Consider the following 27,866-nt stretch of genomic DNA (forward strand, 5'->3'; position numbering starts at 1 on the left):
CCTAGGGATGCTGGAGAGCCTTGGGAGCACAGGCAGGTGTCCAGAGGCAGAGCAGAAGTCCAGCCAGGCCCAGATGGGCAGGCAGGATGTAAAGGTCAGATGAGCAGGTGTGGAGAATCAGAGAAGGCAGGAAAGGTCTGAGGGTTCGTTCTTGACAGTTAAAGCAAATTGAAGGACCAAAGTTGGTGAGGACAGCAGGGTACAATGGTGAATGCACCCAGCAAGGAGAAGAGACCTGAGTGCTCTTGCAGTGCAGCCCTGACTCCAGGATGTGATCCGGGAGCCTGCACTTTCCTTTGCTCTCCAGCCTCAATCTCAATTTGTCAAATGAGAGGGCTGGCCTAGAGACTCTATAAATTCCCTTTTGAAAATGGTATCTTAGGGGCTTGAGGGTCCATGAATCATCCTTTCAGTCCTGGAGGAGGCCCTAGAGCTCTAGAGTCACCAATTGTTTGTCACTAAAGGGAGGGACCCAGGAATTCCAGTGTTTTCCAGGATTTCAAAAATAACAAAATCATATCTATACCTACAAAAGGACCACAACAGATGATCACTTAAACTACAGTTTGATAGCAGAGTTTGGGAGGAAATATAATAAAGAGATATTCTTTATGGTACAAAGTTTGAGGAACTGATCAAATTTAACCGTCTCATTTTATATATGAAGAAAATGAGATCCAGAGAGGAAAACTCATTTGCCCAAGGACACCTAGGAAGTTAACAGAACAAGAATCAGAAGATTCCAGTTTTCTAACAACCCAGTTCCGAGCTTTTACTGCCCCAACCTCGTCTCCCCTCCCTGGCTTATGTGCCAGAATCGCTTGTAGAGAACAGGACCTGAGCTGTTGAAAAATGTTCTAGCCTTCTTTTCTCTGATAAATAGATTTCATCTAGCAGCTTTCCCTTCTAGCCATGCCAGATACCAGTGGCTTCGAGTGTGAACTAATCCAGTAGCCCTAGAGAGATGTGTTTCCTCTGCTGCTGATGCACTGGGGATGGGAGTGTAGGTATGTATGTGACTGGATTGAGCAGGAAAGTCCTGTGTTTCCTGTGGAAAGGGCATAGTTTCTACAGAGCCTGAAAGGCAGCTACTTGCAGGAATAAGGAGAGTTATGGATTGGAAATGAAGGGGCCTTGCTGTGAACCTGGCTCAACTACTGTGTGACTTTGGGCAAGTGACCTCTCTGGGCCTCAGCTTCTTCATTTATAAGATGGAGCGGGGTGGGGGAGCCCAGCTGTGCACTAAGAAAGCCTTTCAACCCTGACACTGTAAGTATGTGTACTTTGCCCCTTCCCCATGGAGCTATTCCAGTTTCTCATATGTAGGCAAAGGGTCCAGTAAGTTCAGTCCCTCGTTAGGTAGTAAGTCCCAGAAAGACTGGGCCTGTCTATCCCACATACCATGACCATTCTAATCTTCCTGAAGAACAGCTTCATTTTATGATGCCTCCTGCTCAAATTCTTGGTGATTCCATACTGCTTACTGGAAAAATCCATCATTCCTTTGCCTGACGTTTGAACTTCCAAGACTTGGCCCATGTCACCTATCCAGCTTCATGCCTTGCCATCACTCAGAGATGCAGGTGTGGAAAGTCAGAGACCCAATTTTTGATCCCAGCTTCGCCTTGCAGTTCTGTGACTATAGGCAAGTTTTGTAACCTCTCTGGGCCCCATATGTAAAATGAATATGATAAAATACTAGTTAATCAATTTGATTTGAAACATCATTACAATTGAGAAAGGTAATTGAATTTTAGCTCACTCTTTCCCTTCCCCAACTAATGCGTATCATATCCTTGGGAATAGGAATTGTACACTTCTTTTATATCCTCACAATGCTTAGCATAAAGTCCTCCACAGAGCAAATGCTCAATAAATATTTGATGAGTTGATGTTTCATCTGTTTCAGAAGTTATCTAAGATAAGCTGTAACATTTGCTTTTCTTTTGCAGTTTGCCCAGCTGGTCGCTATCTATAAGACACTGGGAGGAGAAAAGTTCCCTCTCATTGAACAGACATACTACCCCAACCACAAAGAGATGGTAAGTGGCTCAGTGGGGACATTAGTCTTTCTGCTGTTTTCATTTTGCACTCAGCCACCTGGTTATTGTGGGGCTCTGAAAAGGGCCTCAGCATCTCAACCCCAAAGACTCCACTGGGGTTGAACTATAGAGCTTATGCAACTGGAATAACTAGATTTTAGCTGACAGCCTCTTGTCAAATTCTGGAGATAGAATAGGGAAAAACAGGAGTAAGGGCAGTTTAATCAAGCTGAGAGAATAACAAACTTCTGGACCAACAATCAGATCTCACTGCTTTTGAGTCCCAGCCCTGGCTCTGCCACTTGTCATTGAACAAGCTACATTTCCTCACTGTGTGCAGTTTCCAATAAGACGGTCAAGTGGGCATATTTATCCCTGCACAGGATATTCTAATATGGTACAGACACAATTTAAGTGAGATTCATTAAGTAATAGCTTCTGGGAAAGTGTGAAGCACTCTACTAGATGTAAGGCATTGCTCCTACTATTATTAATCCCCTGACTCTCCCATTCCCCTGGCACTTCCACAACTGTGATAAGGCTGGGTTAACACTGTGCCTTCTCTGAGGCCATCCTAGTAAGTCAGAAGGAGCAGAGAGATGGGACGGTTGGTTGGTAAGGAGGCTATTGCCAATGTTTTTCCTGTGCAGGGACCTGGAGCTCAAACTCCCTTCTTCTTCCCTGTCCCCACACCCTCTGCCCCAGGCTGGTGTGATCAATTGGTGATCTTGCTTAACCCACCAATGGAGACTCCCTGCGAAGCATTCCAAGTGGAACAGAGATTATGTTTGTGCCCGCCTCCCCACTTCCTTGGCCAAAAGGGGTCTCCATTTACACCATTTCTGCAAATCAAGAGCCTTCTTTTGACACATTGTGCATGGCCCTGCTCACCAGCAGACCACATATCAAAAAACAACCTTGGGCATTGAAAAGAACCATCTCTGTCATCTTTGCCAGAGCTTCCCCAGGGAGAAGCTCTGAAACTCTAAGCTCTTGTCCTTAATAAATCCTAGAGGCCAATATCAGGACTTTTCCTTTCAGGGCAAGCCAGGAAGCCTTGCAGAGGCTGAGGAGCCCTGAGGGTCCTTTGGTTGGGGAATCTCAGGGAGCCCAAGACACAATGGTGAGAGTACTCAGCTGAAGGGTACAGGGGGCTCTCTGGGGATCAAAGCTGGCTTTTTCCTGCTGTAGCATCTAGCAGGGCTGGCTGCTGGAAAAAAACTGCCTTAATTGCCAGGTATATTCCCTACCTACCGTGCTTTCCCCTCAAGGGCCTTTGTGTTATTTCTCTCCGGTGCTCTATCCTGAAATTTGCCCTCAAGAGAGGACCACCTCTCTGTGGTGTAAAAAGCCAACAAAGGGGGATTTCAACTCTGTAAGAAAAAGGCTTTGTGGCTTTTAAAAAGTTCTGAAATAGGAATGAAGATGTTAGTAATTTAAAAGAGACAGAAGAGAAGCCTTATGGACATCAGTTGAGGGCATTAAGGATAGTTAACTTGGAGAGGTAGTACCTATTCTGAGACAGTAAGTGCATTCTTATTCAAAGAGGTGTGCTAACCAGGTGGGACCCTCTGCCAGAAATGGTATAGAGGGGATAACAGCATTGGAAGGCAGGTTAGTCCATTCTAGCTCTCACATTGAGTGATTCTGTGTCTCCCAAATGACTCCCCCAAACAGATGAAAGTGTATCAGAGGATTAGGATGAGTTGAGACAGGGGAAGTAGAGGATACACAGCCACAGTATGTTCTTGTTTTCATTCCCACCAGTCAGCCTGTTTATGATGCTGTCAAACCACCTTCTGATATTGTACATCGCAAGGATATACCATCTCATGTGTATGACATTCACCATTTCTCCCCTACCAGATCGATTAAGACAAAGGAAAACACATATTCCTGGGGAGGAAAGGGAATAGTCCTGGCTTTAGAAAACAGACTAAGCCAGAAGAAACACTTGCAGTAACAGCTACAAGGCTAGACTAATGGAGTTTGGGAGGCAGGGGCAACAGGCTGAGGGCAGGGCAGAAAAGTCATGGCCCCTTCCCTGCCTTGACAGTGGCCAGACTGTCCACTTGGCACTTCTTATTAGCTGGCAGCAAGAGGTCAGGTGGTAATGGCCAAAGCTCTGCAGGGAAGGAGAACCGGCTTGATCTTCAGGACTCTTGAAGGGATGTGATGGTCACTGGTCCCTACTAGGGCTGAACGATGTCAACAAACTCCTTCCTGAGAGGCAGGTGGCCCCGGTACCAGCTGCAGGTGCCGTCAACATGCTTCATACAGACATAATGCTGAGCCTGGTAACCATAGAGCTTTCGCTCCAACAGCCAGTCTGTCCAGAGGCACTCGTTAGGGGCCGAGATGGTACAGGGTACTGTGTAGCAGGTGGTGATCTAGAGTCATGGCCACACAACATTAAAGTGAGTAGGGTGTCCTTCTTTTTCCATTGCTGCCTTTCAGATTCCTACGTACCTTTCCAGCCCATCTCAAATGCCCCCTATCTTATCAAGCCTTTCCCAGTCCCCAGTCTTCTCCTGGATTCTCCTTCCCCAAGGTTCCCCATATTCAATATTGCCACTTAGTGGCATCTCTGGAGTCAGACAGCTCTGAGGGTCCTTACTCTACCACTGACCTTGAGCACTTTACTTGCCAGAGCTTTCATTTCTTCACCTTAAAATGGAAATCTTAATTCTTCATAAATATGTTTTGGAGACTAAATTAAACATTTACAGTAAATTTACTATTACAGTGGCTGGCAAAGAATAGACTCTCTTTAAAGGGTAGCTGTATTACAGTTATCTCGGTCTGCCTCCTGTGATGGCCACCTTCCCAGCCAAAGTGTAAGTACTTTGAGATCAGGGCCTATAGACTGTATTGCTTTCTCATCCCCAACTTCATACAGTGCAGATCTCAAGTATAGTCTAGTAAGTGAATAAATTCATGCATGAACGAAGGCTCAGAACCCTTCCCCCATCCCTAAAGACTTTGGAAATGGACATTCCCTTACTTGGCAGCCACAGTTCAGATGGTAGTGATGATTCAGACTTTCCCTCTGCACCAAGGACAGGTCCTCCCAGGGCTCGATGTAGTTGCACAGATGAATGAAGACTTTTCCATCACTGAGGACCTGACCTTCAAGGGGAGATGGAGGAGAGTCAAGCATCAGGATTCTTCTCCTGGAGCCCCAGGGGCCCAGGTCCTTGAAAAGCCCAGAATTGCAGCCTCCCCAATGACTTTGGTGGCAGTGGTGGCATGGGGCTCAGTGAAGGGACCAATAAATAAAACTACTATAATCTTTCTAGCAAAAAGATAAGCAGATTATGTTTGTACGAGGCAGAGTTGTGGGATCTGGTGAAGGCCTTTTCGTTTAGCATGGTACAGAGAGAAGAATGTGGTCTTTAAAGTCAAAGTCTGTGTGGGATCCCCCTTTCTTTTCTGTCATTTACTAGCTGAATGATCTTAAGGAAGTTGTATAACCTCTCAGCTGGAAGATGAAAATTATAAACTTGTCAGATTAAATGAGAGATTGTCTATAAAGTTCCCAGCACAGTTGTGGTCCCACAGAAGATATTCAATAAATAATAGGTCCCTTCCCCTTTCCAGCCCTTCCCAGTATCTGCACAGGCCAGGCTCCTGCTCTAGGTTGGTGAGTCTTTTACCTTCCCCATAGGAAAGTTCCCCCTTTTTACCTATGAAGCTCCTTTTCACCTTTCAAAGACCCTTTCAGTGCCACCTCAAAGCCATCTCTGACCACCTAGCTAGCCCATGCCTCTTTTAGAACCTCAGTCGCTCAATCATTTACTCACTGAGTGACTGCTGTGATCTAGTACCAGGAATACAGATATAAAAATGACAGGATCTCTGCTCCCAAGGAGCTTAGAAATGAGTAGGGTAGAGGGATAAGTAGGGGAAAATTACACTGTTGTGTGGTTCTATACAAAGTGCAGTATAAGAACAAAGGAACATACAATTATTTCCATCTATGGAAGGAGTGTGGGGCAAAGAAGGTGTCTCAGAGAAGACTGTGCTTGCATTGGGCCTTGAAGGGATGAGTGGGAGTCCACCTACCAAACAGGTTGGGGGAAGGGCTTCCTGTCATTGCCACTATCCTGTGCAGAGGCAGGGGGACACAGCCTGGCAGCATACCTTCTGCAACCACAGGTAGCTGAGTTCAGTTCTTGGGAAAGTGAGGGGCTGGGAACTGATATTGACAAAGCTAGAGAGGGCAGCAGTGTTCTGGTCACAAAGAGCTTTCAACACCAGGCAAAGGAGCTTGTGCCTTCTCCTGTAGGACCTGGGCACCATTGATAACTTTTCTTAGACTATTTTTTGTCATTTCTCCCCACCCTCAGTTAGACTTGACCTCCCTGAAGGCAGGGAACATGTTTCCTCATTTCCCCTGCTGTACCTCCATGCCTAGCAGCGGGCTAGACACACAGAGGGCAGGTGCTTAGGAAGGAGGTGCGATAATAGAGTTTGAAAGGGCCTGGTCTGCTAGACCTGGGAACTGCAGGGCTCAGTGGTGTGTCCTGCCTCTGCCTCTTCCATCCAGGAGCTCCTCAGTTCTGTACAATTCCACATCCTCAGAGCTAGGAAGCCCTTATCATTGTAGCCTCCAGTGCCTATGACTCATCAAGAGCCATGTCTGGACAGTGAACTCTTTTGAGGACTATGCCTTGTTACTGAATCTCCACTCTCCTGGCCAAGGCATGGCAGTGACTAAGTGGTCATTCATTGCTGAATGTGTGGATAGATCGTGGAATCCCTTCACCTGTTCCCTCCCCCACTGCTGTGCTTTTTCTTTCCCTTGCTTTCTTTCTAAATATTGTTTTATGTTTTCAGGCCAGTTTAGATCCCACTTACACAATGAAGCTTCCCTGATAGTTCACAACTACCAAATAGTTCCGTTCCCTGAATTCCAAAATAATTTAATGTTGCATTCATTTATGGAGTCATATTTTTGTGTGATTCTTTAACTGCTCTATCCCAACCAATTCAGTATGGAGGAATCCTGCCTGGGCCCAAGTTCACAGAGACAGAACTATGTTAGACTCAAGCTCCTGTTAAGTCCTGTGCAAAAGGCAGAGTTGACCTGCAAGGAGCAGTTTTAGAGAGGAGATTTTGACTCAAGTTGCCAAAAATCTTATACTAATTTAAACTATTTGAAAAATGGAAGCAGCTGCCCTACACTGGGTGAGCAGCCTGTCCTTAAAATAGTGAAACGGTGGCCAGAGTCACTGTAATAAGAACTCTTACATTTAAAGGGAGGTTACAAGGCTCTTCCTAACCCAGAGGTTGTCTGTCACTAACACAGCTCTGTTTTATGCCCAAGAAAATGCCACCTGGCTCAGCCTACTGCCCAAGGAAGACCCTGGCTCCTTTCTCACTACCTCCCCTAGGGCAGAATCTATTATATTAAGGCCAGTTGTTGGTCTTTTAACTTACCAGTCAAGAGATACTGCTTCTGGCTGTTGGCTTCTAGTTTCACACCACAGAGGGAAGAGTCAAAAGGCGTATAGATATACTGAACATCCTTGACTTTCTCAAACCCTTTGAACATCTGACAGGCAATTACAAAAAAAGGCAATATTGGGTCAGTGAGTGTACTGTATATATTAACAGGCAAAAACCTCTCACTTCTCAGCCTAAAAATTTAAGCAAAAGTCTAGTTCAGGATTTTGTGTCCTCAGATGTCCCTACTGGGTTATTTTCTCTCTTTAAAAAAAAACAAACAAACAGCTAAACCTTGGTTTATTCCAGTAGGTACCTGTAGTGGCACCATACACCAGCAGCTGTGGGACCAGATGGATGCTGAGGCCCTCCCCGGCAATATCCCTGGGATTCTATGGGCTCTGCCTCCAAATCTCATCCAGTTCCACTTCAGCATCTAGACCCAAGGATCACTGAGCCAGGCCACCTGAAAGCTACCAGCCCTCCCAGAACACAGACTCCACTTTCTCCATCAGCCTTAGGGGCTACACATCCCAGCCTGCCCCCATGTACCTTTATCTGTTTGATTTCATACCGGAGCATTTTTTCAGTGTCAGCAGGGTCTGCACTGGCAGGAACTACCTTCTCACTGGAGATTTTGGCCCGAATCACTGCATAGGAAGAGAAAAGAGGGAACCTTCAGCAGCTGGTGGGGGCAATACACCTGAGGTCTGGATGATCCAGGGTCCGTGAAGAAGTCTATAGGGCAGTTCTTGGTTTTGGTGTGGCTGGGTTGTGAGCAACGTGATGTGTGAGAAGGGGGACCTGGAAACACCTCCCCTGCAGTCACTGGAAGTTCCAAACCCCTCAGGCTTATTAGGTCCTATAACCGCTAAGCTGTTTCTGCCTTTTGAACCAGTTAGTCTGGAGAGCTCTAGTTCTCCATAGCCGTTTGTGCAGTGGGGCACAGGGTAGGAGTCAGAGTAGAGAAGGGAGGAGGAGCCCCTTCAGGGCAGTCGGTGTGAAGTTTATCTATTGCTGTGGTCAAGGCCTCTCATCCCGCCTACAGTTGATATTAGTAAATGTTTATTGAATTCATAAATGTTCTGACCCTGCGCTGAGGTATTGCATCTCTTGCCATTTGAGCATTAATAACCAAAAACTGTTGATGATGTTCTTCCTCTGTGCCTGGCCTTGCACTAGGCACTAGGCCCATAGATGTGATTAAGACAGGGTCCCCATCCTGCAGAGCTCTTGATCTAGTGGAGTGCACACTTGTAAAGAACAATAGCACAGCATAGTAGGAGCGCTAAGACGGTTAGAGATGCTGAGGCGGCACCAAGGAGCCCGGGAGCCTGCAGAGAAGGGGAGAGACCTAAGTTAGCCCTTGAAGGAGGAGAGGAGTCTGCCAGGAATTTAAGGGTGTGAGGGAGGGCATTCCAGGCAGAGGGAAGAGAAAGGACAGAACGTGTGTGTTGCCATAGGGGCTTGGTGGCAACCTCAGTTATAGGCCTGGACAGACACGGGTAGTTACAATGCAAGCCCTCTCCCCTCCCCTTTCTGTCCCCAGTCTAGTAGTTCAGAATAATCATCAGATAGCTCCGGTGACACCTTGTGTAATGACACTCCATAATTGCAGTATGGCCGGAGTGAGGGAGGTCGCTATGGAAGTCCCTGATGAAATCTTCATTTCCTTATGAATCAGTCAGGTTCTGGGCTTGCAAGGTTGCTATGGCGCCTGGTCCTTCTCCACCCATCAGCCTCAGCAAGAGGCAACCGGTAAGAATTTGAGCTCCTCCCTTTTCCTCTGGACTCCTGGTGTACTGCTGGCCAGATACTAATCCCCCACAACCACCCCCTGCTGTGGACCTCGCGGACCTCGGACTCACCAAGTGCCGAGTGGCAGATGTGCTGCTGAGGGTGCGCCGGGGCGCAGCTGCATGCCTCACCCAGCCCCAGGGGCCGCAGCAACGCCAGCAGCCGCAGCAAAAGCACCCAGCTTGGCGCGGGCCGAGGGCTCCCAGGCATGACACTGCAGATCCCCGACTGAGCCTGTGAGGTCTGTGGGACTGGACAGCCCCAACAGGGCTCCTTCCCAAGGCCGTTGTGCCCCTCGCCCCAGGCTTTATGAGGTGGCCCTAAGGGCCAATCCCGCCCCGATGGGCTCCGCCTTCCTTTGGCTCTAGGCCACCCGCGGAGGCAGGACCCGAGGCTCTTCCGACCTGCATACTCAGTAAGATGCAGAGGGAAGCCTGGAAGGAGGCCCTGACCTCTGTTTCCCTGCCTAAGTCATGAAGCGATCTGGAAGCAGAGGGGAAGCACTGGGAGAGGGGATGGTGTCAAGGGCAGAAAGACGGAAAGAGCCACAAAGACAAATGCATGAGGACAGAAAAACTGAGGGCTGTGATTCAGGCAGAAAGAACAAGAGTGAGGAGAGGCACAGACAGAAAGAGTGAGACAGGCAGAGTCCCAGAGAGGCAGACAGAATTACAACAGGCAAAAGAGACAGTGACAGAGAAGGACGGACCCCTTGCTGAGCTGCACGCTGGGAATGAGACGAGCTACTCAGGGCTTCTTTCAGCTGCAGGAAGTGCTTTCAATGCCCTATTTATGAGGCTCCAGAGCAACAGCAAACAGTAATAGAACAGGACAGAGAAAGTTGGGGTGTGTGTGTCTTGGCTCTGTTGCCTGGGGGGTGGGGAGAGATGTCAAAGAAGCAGCCAGTGCTTTAGAAACCCTTTCTCACTCCCAGAGCCTCAGACTCTCCAGATAGCTGGAGACAACGCTCTTGGTGTACAAAACACAAAGTGTCCCATCACTTAGGGCAAACCTTGGACCTCAAAGCCCTCTCGAGGCCCTAGACTACGCTGATTTTTATTGCATGTCCCTTCTCACTGGAGACTATGTCATGTTCTAGAGGGTGGGACAGCTTAGAAAACAAAGAAGCAGGCTGGGCGTGGTGGCTCACGCCTGTAATCTCAGCACTTTGGGAAGCCAAGGCGGGTTGATCACCTGAGGTCAGGAGTTCGAGATCACCCTAGCCATCATGATGAAACTCCATCCCTACTAAAAATACAAAAGTTAGCTGGGCGTGGTGGCCTACACCTGTAGTCCCAGGTACTCAGGAGGCTGAGGCAAGAGAATGGCTTGAACCCAGGAGGCGGAGGTTGAAGTGAGCTGAGACTGTGCCACTGCACTCCAGTCTGGGCGACAGAGTGAGACTCCGTCTCAAAAAAAAAAAAAAAAAAAGTAAAAGAAAAAGAAGCAGGGGACTTGGGGGTGACTGTGACCAGAGCCTTGTCTGCTGTTTGGGCACAGTGTTGCAAGCCTCCAAATCCCAAATCTCCATGGGATTATTGCTGTGGGATGTTTCCACATGGTGCTGGACTGGATAGTGGGAGGCTGGGTTCCAATTCTGACTGTCACTGTAGCTTTGTGACTTTTGCCTCTCTGGGCCTCAGTTTTTTCTTCATAAAGTAGAGTTGAACTACGTGATTTCTAAAGCCCTTTGAAGTTCTTCTTCCCATCCTTGGCTGGCCTCAACCAGGAATGCTGAGATCCTCAGGCCAGATACCCCCAGTATCTGTTTAAATCTTAGTTCCCATAGGAGTCTGACTTTTCATCAGGGTCAACATTATTTCCTTCAAAGGATACCTTTTCATTTTGATGGTGTTAGTGATATTTGAAAAGAAGGGAATTGAAAGAGAGCTGAGTCTGACTGAAAGATGAAATGCCCGGGTTAGCATCCAGGCTGGTTCTTCATACAATGTTCAGACCAAGATAGAGGCTGATGTACTATTTGAAGGGAGCTCAGAAAGCATCCCATCTGATCTCTTCATTGGACAGATGTGAAGGCTGAGGCCCAGTGAGATACAGTGACTTGTAGAAAGTCCGTGGCAGAAGAGGACTAGAGTACTCGTCTCCTGACATCTAGCCCAGTGCTCCTTCCACTCCACAATATTGCTTCTTACATCACCATTTTGTAGCAGCTTGAAATCTTGCCCTTAGAGGATAATCCTTCTTTTAAGGTTTTGTTGCTCCTCTGTTAAAGTATGGCTACCTCAGTGTAGAGTTCGCTCCCCTAAGGATCTCTCTCCATTTATAAACATACTGAATTCTTCTACCGGCTCTCTTTCAAACCCCAAGCTGGGAAGAAATGGGCCTGCACATGCAAAGCCTTGTTTGGTGGTGAGATTGGGGTATTGGTGAGCAGTGAAGAGTGTGAAAGAGGGAGAAAACAACCAGGATCATTACAGGAAAGCTGGGCCTTTGAAGGTTGTAGGTACCGAGAGGGTACATGCTGACAGGGACATCAAGATGCCAAAGATGCGTTTTTAAAATAAAAATACAGGTTTATTAAAGTACATCTACATATAGTAAAGTTCACTCTTTCAGAGATACTTTCTTTTTTTAATTCTCTTTGTCTGAGGGCCAGTCCTGCCCAGGTTTTGTCTAATGCAGAGAAAATTGACAGTGCATTTTAAAGATGTAGGGTATACCAAATAAGAGTACAGGGTTCTTGTAGCACTGCCACTAATATGCTGTGTGACCCTGGGAACTCACTGTCATTCCATGGGTCTCAGTTTTTTAATCTGTAAAGCAAGTAGATTGGACTAGTTCTTTAAAGAACCCTCCCAAGGGTATTCCCAAGAAAAATATGTGTAGGATTCCACGGAGAGATGGGCACACTCTGACAGTTTATTCATTTCTCTTCTGATTTCAGCTGACACTGCCCACGTTCCCTGTGGTGGTGAAGATTGGCCACGCTCACTCAGGCATGGGCAAGGTGAGGCAGAGAGGCCTGCTGTGCTTCAGGGTTGAACCAAGAAGGGCAGTTTTCAGAGCGCCCATTTGTGAACTGCTATTCTCCCTCTGTCACTGATGAATTCTTTCCAAAGAGAAGATGATTTGCCACCTCTAAAGCCATGAGTGTCACCCAACCAGACCTCTTTCAGTAAGCAGAATGCAAGCCACCTGCTTGGTCCTCTGGGTCCTTTGCAGCAAGTGTGGCCCTTGAGTTCTGGGAAGGGAAGCTAGGGAGAAGGGGCCTCCTGGGGAGATGTGGCACCCAGATTAGTGTCTGGATCGGATACATATTGGTGGGTTTGGAGGCTCAGGGCCCTTGTGACTTCTCAGTGTGTGTATGTGTGTGTCTCCCTTTCCCCCTTTCTGCCCTGCTCTAACATTAGGTCAAAGTGGAAAACCACTACGACTTCCAGGACATTGCCAGCGTGGTGGCTCTCACCCAGACCTATGCCACTGCAGAGCCTTTCATTGATTCCAAGTATGACATCCGGGTCCAGAAGATTGGCAACAACTACAAGGCTTACATGTGAGTAAGAGTGGGGTATGTTTTCTCCTCAGTGATGATGGAAAAGCTGAGCCTCCACATTGCAGCCAACTCTCAGATAACAGAGAGGGTGCCACTTAAGTCAGAGATTTTTTTTACCTGGGTTCCTTTTAAGTCAGAGGAGGGGTCTGTGGACTAAGATGAGAAAATATATTAATATTCATTTTCACTTGCCTCTAAAGGAAATTTAGCTTTCTCTTCATTTTGAACAGAGACAACAGACTACATTAGTTACCTGTACATAGGAGTTTGTCACTAAAGGTGATTACTGATATTCTTAGATCTTACTATAGTTGAGACACATATCTCTATGGATTATTCTCATTCCTACTTTAAAATAATGGTAGTTGTTAGGCTTGCCACTACCTCCTGTTACTTAGAAACACATATTTTACTAATCACAGATTTGTTTAATATTTTTGATAACTCTAATTGGGTAGCTCTGGGATCCCATGTACTCTATCTTATACAGTTACACATCTTATATATTGTGTTCATTGGAAGGAATCCATAGGCTTCCCCAGACTGCCACAGCACAAAGTTAAAAAGTTCCTGGTATAAATATCCAGTACTGAAAATGCTACAGAGCATTAAAAGCCCAGTGTATGACTTCTCTGTAACTGTGTCCATTTGCCAGGATGGAAAGTTAAAAATTTCCTGCATTAGAATTTAGTAAAGGAAAAGATTTCAAAACTACCTGACTTTCCATAATACGCATAAAATGCAGGTGGCTTATAATTCCAATTTTGGAAATACTAATCCTCCACTTAAAGTTTACAGTGGGCCAGGCGCGGTGGCTCATGCCTGTAATCCCAGCACTTTGGGAGGCCGAGGCGGGCGGATCACGAGGTCAGGAGATCAAGACCATCCTGGCTAACATGGTGAAACCCCATCTCTACTAAAAAATAACAAAGAAATTAGCCGGACGTGGTGGTGGGCGCCTCTAGTCCCAGCTACTCAGGAGGCTGAGGCAGGAGAATGGCATGAACCCGGAAGGCAGAGCTTGCAATGAGCCGAGATCGCGCCACTGCACTCCAGCCTGGGCGACAGTGCAAGACTCTGTCTCAAAAAAAAAAAAAAAAAAAGTTTACAGTGGTGTTTTCTTTACAAAGAAAGAACATTATTAATGTATAGATTTGATCTTGGTCACTCAGGACTTCAGCAGACTTAGCAGACTTCAAGGTTGAGCAGCCTTCCCTTTCTCTTCCCCACCTGTGTCTGTTTTTCTTCTCTTACCCCCCTTTTCACTACTTACACTCCCCACCCCTTGAGTGAGTTAAGCCCCCTCCCTGCACTCCTGTCCCATACCACCCTTCACACACCTCTTGGTTAGCACTTGCCACACATGTGTTTTGTGTCACCCTCCTCCTCCAGACTCTGAGTTCCTTGTGAACAAGAATGATGGAATCATCTCTGCATCTCCATTACCATGTATAGCAGCAGAAACATTAATAGGCACCCAATAAGTATTCAGGGAAGAACCTTTATGGAAAACTGAGGCATAGAATTTTTTTTTACCTTTATTGTCTAGATTTGTACTTTTTTAGTTTACAATTTTATATTCATAGTCTTCCTGCTTCCAGAAAATAATTTAGGATTGCTTTAGAAATATGCGCAATGTGGCCAGGTGTGGTGGCTCACATCTGTAATCCCAGCAGTTTGGGAGGCCGAGGCAGGCAGATTGCTTGAGCCTAGGAGTTCAAGACCAACCTGGGAAACATGGTGAGACCCCATCTCTACAAAAAATACAAAAATTAGCTGGATATGGTGCTTGCCTATAGTCCTAGCTACTTAGGAGTCTGAGGTGGGAGGATCACTTGAGCCTGGGAGATCGGGCTGCAGTGAACTGTGATTGCACCACTCCAGCCTGAGTGACATGGGACCCTGTCTCAAAAAAAGAAAAGAAATATGCACAATCTAAGACAGAATAATTTAAAAACCATTATAAAAACTTGCTAAAAGAAGCGAAAAAATATATACCTTCAGGCACCTAGGAAAGCAGATTACCTATCTTTTAATTTTAAAATCCCCTAAATAAACACAAAACATTAATGACAACAGTGGAGTAAAAGTGTCTTGATCCTTAAAAGAAGACACCTAATTTTTAAGGGTTAAGGTTTCAAAAAACAACTTAAACTGAAGCATAAAAAAAGAGACTTCTAAAACATTGATGAAGGGTGGGTGACCAGAGAAGCTTTAGATAACATTTACTTAATTTTTGGTGTGCAAGGGACCGTCAGTTATTGGAGAAATGTTTAGGCCCTCTTAGCTTCTCTTCACCAAACTTCTTCCCCAAACTTGTGGCTATATTCCTGCTCTCAGAAGAAGGAATTTACTTAGCAGTAGCCAAGATCAGGCTTGGGATTCTTTTCGTCTACCCCAGCAATCACCGTGGAGATCCAGAGACAGCCACTTTGGTGTGAAGAAGGTACCATTCCTGCCTCCATCTGCAGTAGGCAATAATGTGGGTCAGCTGTGGAGGTCATATGATTTTTGGATCTAGAGAATGGCCTCTCAGTGTCCCCTTTACTCCCACATGCCCCAGGTAGCCTGTATGGATCTATGCCCTGCATCCCATTGTTAGAGAATGGTGTGAAGTGTTGGGGAGCTTTGCAAACTTTAAAGTGCCATGAAAATGTAAGGATGATGTTATTTTCCACTCAAAAAGGATTTTAACCTATAAATCAACAGGGTTATATAATATTTTTTCTAATATCTTAAATATTGAAAAAGTCATAGAGGTCATAGAGGTTATGGGACTGGCTTGAAACCAATTATATGAGGTTCAGTTTCTTCCTTTTTTTCTTTTCTTTTTTTTTTTTTTTTTTTTTTTTTTTGAGACAGAGTCTCGCTCTGCCACCAGGCTGGAATGCAGTGGTGCAATCTCAGCTCACTGCAACCTCCGCCTCCCTGGTTCAAGCAATTCCCCTGTCTCAGCCTCCTGAGTAGCTGGGACTACAGGCACCCACCACCACGCCTGGCTATTTTTTTGTATTTTAGTAGAGACGAGGTTTCACCATGTTGAGCAGGATGGTCTCGATCTCCCGACCTCGTGATCCACCTGCCTTGGCTTCCCAAAGTGCTGGGATTACAGGCGTGAGCATCCGGCCCTAACTTTCCAATTTTCAGTATTTATGTAAGTGGGTCCTTCAAATGTATGATATGGTGATGGGCAGCCATGAAGTCATTCAAAATTTGTGATTGAAAGGTTCTACTACTGAGACTTCTCATTTTGAAGTGAAGCCTTCTCAGATTATGAAAATTATTAAAATTACTACTGTTAATGAAATAAATGAGCCTATAGATGAAACAGTGTTTCACATTGTATATGCATCAGGGCAGTAGGAATATCCTGATAAACCAAGGAAACATCGTGGGAAGAAAGTTAACACCTACAGACAGAATTGTAAAATGAATTTTGGCTCAGGTTGAGTTGGGTATGCAACCTGAAAATAGTGGGAGTCAGTGTACAAATCCAAAGTTTGTGAGACTCTATTATGTGCCATGGCTCTGTGCTGGGGACATGGAAGTGAGTGACTCTCTGCCCCTGCCTTGAGCAGTCTGGTCACAGGGACACATTTGTAAACCGTGAATGTTAAGAAGACAGAGTTATTTTTATTATGATTCTGTCTTCGTGTTTCTACTCAGGTTTTGCCAGCCACTCAGTAGTTTGTTTCTTTGCCTTTCCTGAATTAGGTAGTGGAGTGTAGGGAAAAGCACATCATGTGAGGAAACCAAGATTCCTGGACTTTTATCTCATACCTGTTTGGACTAGATATATAATCTCGGACAAGTCCTCTAACCTTTCTGAGTCTTACTCTTATCTGTCAAGCGGGGCAAGAATTTCAGCCTGCTCACAACAGGGGGTTTGAAATGAGGGGTTTGGTGAGGAGGCACCTTAGAAAGCAGTCAGTACTGTCCAAGCGTAAGGACTGTTGTGACCCTGTTCATTAACTCATGGGGCCACCTCGTGGTTCTGAAAAATGAGCCATATATCTAGGTTCCTCAGTGTCTGAAATCAGATCTCTGGGGAGGACACTCTCTAACAGTATTGAATGATAAGGGCAGCATATGAGGGGCTCTGTCGACAGTGTAAGCAGGACTCTTCTGTCCCCTAGGCTATCTCCTTCCTCTTGACTGTGTCTGGATGAAGGCTGATAATTAAAAAGACATATTTTGGGTGTTTATAGTTAATTTAAACCTGTATCAATTGGTCTTTCTGACAGCCCTGTGTTAACAGATAACAGGCTCAGAGGGGTGAAATGACTCTATGAAGGTCACCCAGCCCATCAAGAGCAAATCCAGAACCAGAAACCAAGTAATCCACCTCCTATTTAGTCTAAGACTAGTTGACACCAACACATATTCACGGATGGAGGGTGCTGTGGGCACAGCAGAGAAGAAGCTGATGGCTTGATGCCATCGGCTCCATTTGACAGACAAGGCAACTTAACCCTGAAGAGTTAATTGACTTCCCCAGAGTCACATTGCTAATAATATAGTGGCCTTCAGAAGTTAATAATGAATGAGTGAGTGAGCCAGTAAAGAAGATATTGGAAGATATTCATAAAGAACCCTGCGGGAGTTTCAGGATTGATGGAATTCAGTTTGTATGTATCAAGTCAGTATAGATACTGAATGGGTAGGCGTCTGGGAACACAAGACACGATATGTACCTTCAAGTGGTTTTCAGGCTTGTGGAAAAATCTAAGCTTAAGACTCAGATCAAATAACTAAAATAAAAAGTAGATTTAAGATTGAAAATCAGGCAGAAGCAAAGTCCTGTAGAAGTTCTAAGGACAGTGAAAGGTCATCCGGTTGAGAGATCAGGGAAGGCTCTGTGGAGCCAGAGCTGTCTGGGCAAGACCCTTGTAGAGAGGAGGAGGGCATTGCAGGTGGGGATTTGGCAGAGGCACCCAGGCTCTAGGCTCAGCAGACAGACCCCTGGGCTACTTGTGGGAGAAGCAGGTGTGGAAAGCAACAGTGAGCTAAAATTCTGGAAAGTTTCATGCCCTCCTCTTGCTGGTGTGGCTCACTGCCTGTCCTATCCTGGTGGGATCTTGTTGCAGGAGGACATCGATCTCAGGGAACTGGAAGACGAACACTGGCTCTGCGATGCTGGAGCAGATCGCCATGTCAGACAGGTGAGTTGAGAGAAGGAGTCCAGTTTCCAGCCCAGTGAGAGGGAGGCTTCCTTAGATGAAGAAGTTTAGGAATTAAGCTCTGTCCAAAGGGAGTCATGGAGCAAACCGGACAGATAAAACACAAAAGGCCCAAGTATCCCATTTAGCAAGATCAGGCAGGACTGATGATAGAGATAGATGATAGAGATAAAGACTGCACATACCATAGGTAAAAGCTTCCTGAGGCCTCACCAGAAGCAGATGCTGGCACCATGCTTTTTGTACAGTCTGCAGAACCATGAGCCAAAATAAACCTTTTTTTTTTTTTATAATTACCTAGCTTCAAGTATTCCTTTATAGCAACACAAAACAGACTAATCAAGGAGTGAGGTGTTGCTATAAAGATAGTTGAAAATGTGAAATTGGCTTTGGAACTGGGTAAGAGGCAGAGGTTAGAAGAGTTTGAAGGGCTCAGAAGAAGACAGGAAGCCAAGGGAAAGTTCAGAACTTCTTAGAGACTGGTTAAGTGGTTGTGACCAAAATGCTGATAAAAATATGGACGGAGAAGGCCAGGCTAACAGGTCTCAGATGGAAATAAGGAACTTGTTGGGAACTGAAGCAAAGGTCACCCTTGCCACTCCATAGCAAAGAACTTGGCCGCATTGTGTCCATGCCCTGGGGATTTATGGAAGGCTGAATTTAGGATTGATGACCTAGAGTATCTGGTGGAAGAAGTTTCTAAGCAGCAAGTGGTCAAGAAGTAGCATGGCTTCTTCTAACAGCCTATGGGAAAAGACTGTACATACCATAGAAGCTCTAAGAAAGGAGTAATTGGCATGGGCTGGAATAGCCAAGGAGGCCTTCTAGATATGGTGAGAACTGCTTTGGGCCTGCAAAAATGGGTAGAATCTGGAAAACAGATAGAGGAGGGCACTGTAAATAAGGGTATGTGCTTGATACGGGTAGATGGAGGGAGCAGTGGGGATGGGAGGTGGGAGAGATGGAGGCAGCAAGGAGAGCCTGACTGGCAAGCAAGCTTTGTGGTGAGTGAATTGCCCCAGCTTCAGGACACCTTCCCATCACCTCCAGGTACAAACTGTGGGTGGACACCTGCTCTGAGATGTTTGGCGGCCTGGACATCTGTGCTGTCAAAGCTGTACATGGCAAAGATGGGAAAGACTACATTTTTGAGGTAAGTCTGGACCAAGCAGTAAGAGGTAACTCCTAAGGCTTAAGAACTATGTGGGCAGCTCAGACTGCCTTTAATTTGGAGTCTCCTGAACCATGGAAATGTTCCAGCAAGATCAGTGGGTAGCTATTGTTTCTAACCTGCTAGGCTGACCCACGCCATGGGTAAAAGATGTTGGATATGGGTTGATGGGATCCTAGCCATTCCTCTGGGAAGACTGTGGTGATGTTACCATTCTCTGTCTCAGAAAGCCACCCTTGGGAGTCATTCTGTCCAACTTGCTCATTTTACAGGTGAGGAAACTGAGGCCTAACACCATGAGCATGTGCCCAAGACCACAGGGTGAATCAGTGTCTCAGCTGGGCACCAGATGCAGGAGATTCTTCTTAGTGTCTCTCTGAGCCTTGGAGACACTACTCAGCCTGGTCCTCTAACACAACTTTGCTGACTCCCTTTTCCTGTTGTAAAGGCCAGTGGCAGTATGAATCCTTCACACACATTCCTACCCAATCTGGCTGGGAGCAGGAAAGGCTCCTTACTAGGAGTTGGTGGTATTTCCAGGATATTGGTGTCAGGAGTCCAAAGTAGGCTTCAAATTCAGAATCTATCTCATTTCCTGCATGGTCTATAACCTTCTAAATGGTCACACCTCTCCTCGCTAGGTGGGCCTCTGTTTTCTCATCCATAATTGAGAAAGTTGGACTATGGAGTCTGTGAGGCATACACTTTCTAAAGGAGGAAAACATTGATCTGAGCCTTGAGGTACAGGAAGAATCAGGATTGGTGGTAAAAAGGGAGGGCATCCCAGTTCAGGTACAAAGGGATGAACCTGGTCATTTAGTGAGCAGAGCGTGCTTGGAGACAGAGATTCTGTGGGTGAAAAGTAACAGAGATGAAAAGCACATGCTCCTAATCAGAGATTTAAGGGGATGCCTTTCACATCTACGTGCTCCCCTGCCTGCAAACTTTTGCACCCTGAGGCTCTACCCTCTCCTTGCTTTCTACCTCTTCTGGCTACCTTCATCCAGCAATTTTTGGTCTCACTGAGCCCTGGCACGGGTAAAGCTTGGGGAAAAGACCTGAGGCAAAGGTTTGTAGAAGGAAGGGACAAAGATCCTATTTCTGCAAATGATCACACTTCCAGCTGAAGACAAGAACTCCTGCTTCATCTCCAGTCCATCTCTGCTGGCTTAATTCCTACCCATTCTGAAAGATTGTACCAGGCCATTTATGTTTCCAGACCCCTTTCCTCACCTGGGACACATCTCCCACCAGGTCATGGACTGTAGCATGCCACTGATTGGGGAACATCAGGTGGAGGACAGGCAACTCATCACCGAACTAGTCATCAGCAAGATGAACCAGCTGCTGTCCAGGACTCCTGCCCTGTCTCCTCAGAGACCCCTAACAACCCAGCAGCCACAGGTAAGCAGCTAGGAAGAGACATAGCAGAGCCAAGAACCATTCCCAAGCCCACTGCTCTAGATGTTGGTGGCTAAAGAATGGAGTACAGGCCAGATGCCCACAGGCCTAAATGGGATCTAAGGAGACATCTCCCTCTTCCTTCCCTTCCCTTTACCCTGGAGTCCTGATTATCTTTCACCACCCCTTATAGGGGCCTTCTCAGCAATCTGCAATATCAATTATATAATTAACCAGAGGAGCACTGGTTCCCTTTCCTCTGAACCTGAAGTCTCCAGGGAACCAGAGCCAGTTTCTCCTGGGACTCAGGATGCTCCCGTTTTTAAACTGAGAGGTATTTGAGGAAGAGCTGGGTCACATCACTTACTGTCTATTCACTGCTTCACTGTGTTGAGCCTGCTATCTTCATAAATAAGGAAGTCTCTTTCTGAGAAATGTGCTGGTCTGGAAAGGGGAGAGTCAGGTCCCTCATTCTGGGAGAGAGTGACAAGGCAAAACTCAAATTAGAAATCTTTCTTTCCTAAGAGAGAAGTGGCCTTCTTCAGTTGGCTGTAGTGCATGACTCATGGCCAATCACACTCATGGCAACAGCATTCCAGCTGCAGATCTAGTGGGAAATCCACACTAAAGTTTTGTGAAACATCAGGCCCTGTGGCAGGGAAAGGTCTTTATTCCCATGCAAGAGGTATCTCATCTTTCAAAAGTATCCCCAAAGTCCACTAAATGTTTATATTATGAAATGGGAAGAACTTGGGACAATGAATCAAAAACTGAATCTTAAGTCTAGCTCTTCCTCTAAATAGCTGTGTAAGTTTGCAGGGAAATGACTAGCCTTTCTTGGTCTCAAGTTTTTTTATTTATTAATGAGAATTCTCTCAGCTATCTTTCCATCAAAATCCAACTTTAAACAGTTAGGGAGGTAGAATAGAATAGTGATTCAGAGTGTGGGCTTTGAAGTGAGAACTACCCAAATTTGAATCCTAGACTCTCCATTTATTAGCTTCGTGACCAGCACATAAAACAGTGTAACAATTGATAAGTCAGTTCCTTCTCTGGATCTCAAGTTTCCCCACTGATATCTAGAGACCTTTTGTGCTCTGAAAATTTCTTTGAGTAGAATACTTCCGTCTTCTCTGATCCTGATAAATGGGAACTTCTGGGCTAATAAATGTGGACCCTGACTGTTTCTGGGTATCTGAGTTGAGAATAGCCCGGTATGGTGGGATGTTATATATTAGCTCTTATGAGAGTTTTAGTTACTAGAGAATCACAGTAGGGTAACTAGGAAAATGAAAGTTAATTGCCTGTTAGAGATACAAACCCACTATTTAATTACTATATTTAACTAGAGATGATAAAAAGATTTTTATGGTTAAAAAAATATCAGGCCTATGGTGAGATTTTATGATTTTGTAAATGTGATGGAATCAAGATATTTGAATCCTTGTTCTGCCTTTTAGTCCACACTAGATTATGAGAGAGAATCTGTGAACCAGGTTACTGCTTGTCCGTGCTCTAGCAGAAGAGTGACAAGTAGTCCCTTCTTCCCTTTAATACTGAGAAAAACAGAGAACATCTGGTAGTATCTTAAAGAATTTATGACAGGGTAAGAGAACCTGACATTACCCAGACAGAATGGGCTGCTCTGGGATTCTGTGAAGGGCCCTTAAGTACTTATAAAAGTGTAAACTTTCATGGCCTTCTACAAGGAAAGTCATTCTGAACTAAAGTAAAGGCCGTGCTAAGAGTCAGGAGACCTGCATTTAGCCCTGTCCTTGCCACTGCTTCACCAGGTGACCTTGGGTAGGTTTATTCCCATTTCTGTGCCTCAGCATCTTTGTGTGTAAAATTAAAGGTTGAACACACTAAGACACTTTTAGCAAGACAATCCATATTATACAAAAATGGTATCTAAAGTATAAAAGTTAAGCAAAGAGATAATTTATAGAACAAAATTTTCTACCCCACAAAAAGCATTAGCCCTTCTTTGGTATAAGCCCCTTATTTTATAAACATTAAGTGTTGTAGCTTAAACATTTTGTAAGAGAAATCTACAATGTGTCAGAGTCAAGGCAGAAAACAGCAAGGAATAAGCTCCCTAAATATAGCATCTCTTGCAGAAATTCCTTGTAGCAAAGTCAGTTTGACTCAAGGATAAGCTTTTCTTTGCTCAACCTTACATTCATATCCAAAGGATATTGTGGAATGCATACCATGCTGGGAGTCAGGACACACAAGGGCTAATCCTCACTCTGCTATAACATTATGTGACCTTGGGCAAGTTACTTCCCATCTCTAGACCTCTGTTTCCTCACCTATAAAATGGAGTTGAATTAGATGATGTCTAGATCCCTTTCAATTCTAAGGCCACATAATACCTGGAGTTAGCCAAACTGCAAAGTCTGAAAGCACAATTCTCCATAAGACCCTCACTCCTAACATCACCTGAAAGTTCAGGAAGTTCCTAAAACCACTCTCAAGTTTGACAGTTCTCTGGAAGAACTCACAGAACTCACTGAAAGCTATTATACTCACAGTTACAGTATATTATGGGGAACGGATACAGATCAAAACTAAGCCAAAGGAAGAAGTGTAAAGCAGAATTTGGGAGGGTTTCAAACACAAAACTTCGATTAGTTAGGACTCATGACTCATTCCCCTCCTGGCTTTGATATGTGACAATATGCATAGAGGATTAACAACGAGGAAAGCTCCTCTGAGCTTCAGTGTTCACAGTTTTTATTGGGGCTTCATGATGTAGGCATGACTGGTTGATCACCTGGTTGAACTCAGCCTCTGGCTTCTCCCTCCTTGGAGGTCAGAATAATACCATGTGGCCTGAGGGGCCCACTGTGAGTGACAAAGACACTCCTATCACTCCAGAAACTCCGAGAGTGTAGCGGTTACTTCCGAGGAGCCAAAGATGAAGGCCAGAATTCTCTTAGGGAAAAGCCAAATTCTTTACTATACACATGATTAAGTTAATATAGTAAATGTTTCTCAAATACTTTCAGCCCATGTGGGCAAGGACTGTGCCTTATTGATCTGCATTTCCATTGACTAACATGGAAATGCAGAGTGTGTGCTTAAAATTAGTTAATAGCCTTAGGACTTAAAGTTGCTGTCCAAAAGATTTATATTCTAAATTGAAATAATGATTGAATTCACAGAGGTCATCACCATTTCTCAGATGGTATCTTCTGGTAACCTCTATTACCTTCCTTCTGAGCCTTGTGCCTTCACCTCAGGCCACCCAGAAGGCAGAAGACACCCAATAGTTGGCCACACTTGTCAAAATGCCACAACTTGAGCTTAAAGCCATGACTGTACTGGTCATATTCCCACCTCCCATTTCTTCTAGATAATAGCACATTTTCTTTGGTTAAATTTGAGCAGACATTTCAGCCATCATGAGACCAGGACTATGGAGCTGTCAAACTAGATTACCTTTGTGTCCCTGCTATCACATCCACCCACTTATCTGCACCTCCACCCACATGAATCTGCTCTAAGGCTCACCCTCCACTTGTGACCTAGATTCCATCTCCTTTTTGTTTTCAAGTATCTGCTTTCTTCTCCACCATCAATTTCTCTTTTTCCAAAAGATTATTGGAAAGTTGTTTTAGCCACCGTCTCCCTTTTACCACATTTTCTCTCCTATCCTCTCTAGTCAGCATCTCGCTCCAACCATCCCACTGAAATTGCCCTTGTCAGAGTCACCTCCATGAGACCAGACGCAGTGACTCACGCCGGTAATCCCAGCACTTTAGGAGGCCGAGGCAGGTAGATCACGAGGTCAGGAGTTCGAGACCAGCCTGGCCAATGTGGTAAAACCCCGTCTCTACTAAAAATACAAAAATTAGCTGGGCATGGTGGCAGGTGTCTGTAATCCCAGCTACTTGGGAGGCTGAGGCAGGAGAATCACCTGAACCCAGGAAGCAGAGGTTGCAGTGAGCCGAGATCGTACCACTGCACCTGGGTGACAGAGCAGGACTGTGTCTCAAAAAGAAAAAGTCATCTCCATGTCACTGAGTCCAGTGGTCACTTTTGTTCTTATCTTACAGACTTTTCAGTAGCATTTGACGCAGCTGACTACTCCCTCCTCTAAACACTATTTTCTAGGCCCCTGAGGCCCCCCCGCCCATCACTTGGTTTTCATTCTACATCATTGGCTTCCCCTTCTTGGCCTCCTTTGCTGATTCTTCCACTTCTGCTGAGTGTCTAAACATCAGTGCCCCAGAACTTGGTCAACGTACATTTGTTGGTGGTCTTGGCCAGCCTGTATCTATCTCCTGCCCTGACCACCCCTTCAAACTCCAGACTCACATTTCTAACTCTTGCTTGACATCCTTACTTGCAATATCTTAAAGGCACCCTAAATATAACACAGCCAAAGCAGAACTCTAGTTTTTCCCCTTAATCCTGTCCCCCCAACATTGTTTTTCCCTAGCAATTTATGTAGGCCCCTACCTGCCTCTTTCCCTTGTACTATCCTAACTATTGCTCACTGTGCCCTAGCCACACTGGTAAGGGCCTTTGTATTAGGCTGTGCTCTCTCTCTGAAACGCTCTTTCTTCTTAGTTTTGCATTTTTTTTGAGACAGAGTCTTGCTCTGTCACCAGGCTGGAGTGTGGTGGTGCATCTCAGCTCACTGCCACCACCACCTCCCGGGTTCAAGCGATTCCCCTGCCTCAGCTTCCCGAATAGCTGGGATTACAGGCACGCGCCACCACGCCCGGCTAATTTTTTGTATTTTAGTAGAAACGGGATTTCACCATGTTGGCCAAGATGGTCTCGATCTCCTGACCTCATGATCTGCCCACCTTGGCCTCCCAAAATGTTGGGATTACAGGCGTGAGCCACCGCGCCCGGCCATAACTGACTTTTCCTTAACAGTATAACTGATACTTCCTCAACTATCCAATCCAAAGCTGCCACCTACTCACTGGCTACCACCTCTCCCTTCTTTAATTTTCTGCATAGCACTCACTATCAGTTGAGATTATTCTTGTCTATTTAATTGTCTGTTCTACTAAAATGTAAGGTTCTCAAGAGTACAGACTTGTTTATGGCTGTATCTCTAGGGCCACCGTATCTAGCACCTAGTAGCCATTAAATACATCAAGGGTGTACCAAGGGGAGGCAGGTGAGAGTGGTTTGCCCAGGTGCAATCAGTTGGTTATAGAAAATTTTTAAAATAGCAAAACTAAGTTGGCCTGCTTTTTATTATCAACATATGATAGCAATTCTATACAAATGACATTGATAAAATACTCTTACCACCAAGCAAACCACTCCTGCCCCACTCCCTTTGATGTGCCATTGTAATACATATTTGTTGAGTGAGTTCACCATTTGGAAGAGGCATCTTTAATAGCCCTATCAGCCTATTGGATTGATGTCAGGATCCTTTGGATGATCTTGGCAGTGTGCAAGTGGAAAGGATGTGAACCGAGGAACATTACCTGCATCCAAGCCAGGACTTTGCATGGCCAGCTCAGCCCTTAGGTGTTGTCACTGACTTGCTCACAGGCATTGTCACCATTCCTCACAGGCACCTCTTGCTGGCCTCTTTCTTCTGTGGCTGTGGAAGCTCAGGCTGAAAGAGCTTCTGGTCTGAGTCATAAGCCCTAGGAGCTGCTCCTGCCCAGAATTCTAGACCAAGACCAGGACAGACTTGTGGCTAGCCACTTGTCTACCCTTCTCTGTTTCTCCTTCTCTATCGTTGTCCTTAGCTCCACCATGAGTGCTTTCATTTATTTGATGCTAGAGGAACACCTAAAATGGGGACAGGGAGCTGGGGCTTGGGGTGAGGATGGTGATTAGAGGGCACACCTTACCTCTAGCCTGGGATGGATTAATTATAGAACGCAAAGAGCAAAGACATGGTGGTGGGCCCAAGCCAGCTGCAGTACACATTTCAAAGGAATAGAGGAAGGGGCATAAGAAGCACTGGCCATGTCACCAAGAGCAGGGAGGTGAGTGGCAAAGCCTGATCTGGTTGATGACAGCTTGGCCTCAGCCTGGACAGACTGCCAGCTTGCGGGCTGCTGTGAGGGTCAGCAGCAGCAACTGACCCTCTGTACATGGACTCTGAAATGCTTTAGGGAGACTGTTCTCGAGGTGGCAGTGACACCTGGTGGTCACTCATGGCCAAAGCCTCCAGGCTCTATACCTGCAGAGTCTCTTCCCTGTACCACTGCCTTCCCACCACCCCTCCTACACATTCACTGACTTTTGGGGTCTCTTGTCTAGGATCTGAGCTGGGCCTTGCATCCTAGGGCTCTGATGAGGTGTGGGCTGCTCCTCAGACTCCCAGGAAACAGGGAGAGAACTTCAGGGGGACAGAGCTTTCAGGCCATGCCAGTAAAGATGGCATCTGGTCCTCTCCTTCATGTGGCTAATGTTTTTTTCATTTCTCATTATACTGGTTCCACTCTTTTTATTTTCCTGTAAAATTCTCCAGAGCCAGAAGGCTGAATTGCTCATGCAGGAATTTCAGACACTGACGGGCTGAGGTGGGAACTGGTCTCTCTTCAGTGCCCCTCATTTATGCCACAGAGCTGGCTTCCCGTTTGGCTGGTGGGTTACTCATAGGGAATGATTCTAAGACTTATTCTTTGGAAGCATTCATATACATTTGGTGTCCAGAATGAAAATGAACCTCTTCTCCTACCCTGAGCTGATCAGAGCACATCTGAAATGTTTCCAGTCTGAGGGTCACAGTATAACAAGGACAAACTCTAACTCCGATCAGAATGTGCTCAGAGGAGAGAAACCAGGAGGTTGAGGCATTTGGCGAATCTATGCTATGAGTAAAAGTTAAAGGAATTGCAGTTGAATAGCAGACATCTCAATGAGTGCATTAATTAATATCTTTAGCTCTCTGATGCTGCCATGGAGTAGAACTGATTCCAAAAGGTAAATCTGTTAGCAGACAGGTTTTGACCCAGTGTAGGGAGTAAACTCTCTAGCACTCAGAAACGGCATGCGGCTGCCACATTGTTGCTGATGTTCAAGCAGGAGCAGGATGAGCAGCTTGTAAGGCACATGGTGAAAGGGGAGGGCTGGGGACTGGGGCTGTTGGAGCAGGTAACTTATAAAATCTCCTTCCAAGCCTGACATGCTGAGATCCAGACTGTGTGCAGCCATGGGACCTGGAAAAGGCTGTGATGAGAATTCAGAATTGAAGGACTGAGGCTGAATAACCTCTGGTGTCTGGTGGGACATTCTAGCAGTCCTTTTTTGTACTGGTTCTCTGGTATGAAGAGAAACAGAAAACATTTCCAGCTAGGTTTTTCCAGCCACAAAGG

At 45.7% G+C, this 27,866-nt stretch overlaps 2 protein-coding genes across 2 annotated transcripts in view; one reads left to right on the top strand and one right to left on the bottom strand.

The window, feature by feature from the left end:
* The window catches only part of SYN2 (synapsin II), a 183,931-nt gene that overhangs the window by 141,270 nt on the left and 14,795 nt on the right, over window positions 1-27,866 (top strand). The window contains exons 5-10 of the mRNA XM_034955812.3: window positions 1,953-2,042; window positions 12,193-12,255; window positions 12,659-12,801; window positions 17,889-17,963; window positions 19,032-19,134; window positions 20,407-20,556. Of these exons, the coding sequence (XP_034811703.2) occupies window positions 1,953-2,042; window positions 12,193-12,255; window positions 12,659-12,801; window positions 17,889-17,963; window positions 19,032-19,134; window positions 20,407-20,556 (624 nt within the window). The remainder of the gene's footprint in view (window positions 1-1,952; window positions 2,043-12,192; window positions 12,256-12,658; window positions 12,802-17,888; window positions 17,964-19,031; window positions 19,135-20,406; window positions 20,557-27,866) is intronic.
* On the bottom strand, window positions 3,771-11,906 carry TIMP4 (TIMP metallopeptidase inhibitor 4). The gene is made up of 5 exons (XM_003826260.6): window positions 9,359-11,906; window positions 8,043-8,140; window positions 7,485-7,599; window positions 5,047-5,171; window positions 3,771-4,432 (listed from the first exon to the last, which is right to left on the bottom strand). Exons 1-5 carry the CDS (start codon window positions 9,495-9,497, stop codon window positions 4,235-4,237), a joined length of 675 nt encoding a protein of 224 aa, XP_003826308.1. The 5' UTR covers window positions 9,498-11,906; the 3' UTR covers window positions 3,771-4,234.

Source organism: Pan paniscus, chromosome 2 (genome assembly GCF_029289425.2).
Source record: "Pan paniscus chromosome 2, NHGRI_mPanPan1-v2.0_pri, whole genome shotgun sequence".
NCBI classification, from domain to species: domain Eukaryota; kingdom Metazoa; phylum Chordata; class Mammalia; order Primates; family Hominidae; genus Pan; species Pan paniscus.

Excerpts from the sequence above, each read along its gene's own strand:
- TIMP4 (XM_003826260.6), bottom strand. The coding sequence starts at position 9,497 with ATGCCTGGGAGCCCTCGGCCCGCGCCAAGCTGGGTGCTTTTGCTGCGG. Across the intron at positions 7,600-8,042 it reads ATGAAATCAAACAGATAAAG|ATGTTCAAAGGGTTTGAGAA; the intron begins GTACATGGGGGC and ends ATTGCCTGTCAG. Across the intron at positions 4,433-5,046 it reads ATCTGAACTGTGGCTGCCAA|ATCACCACCTGCTACACAGT; the intron begins GTAAGGGAATGT and ends CCATGACTCTAG.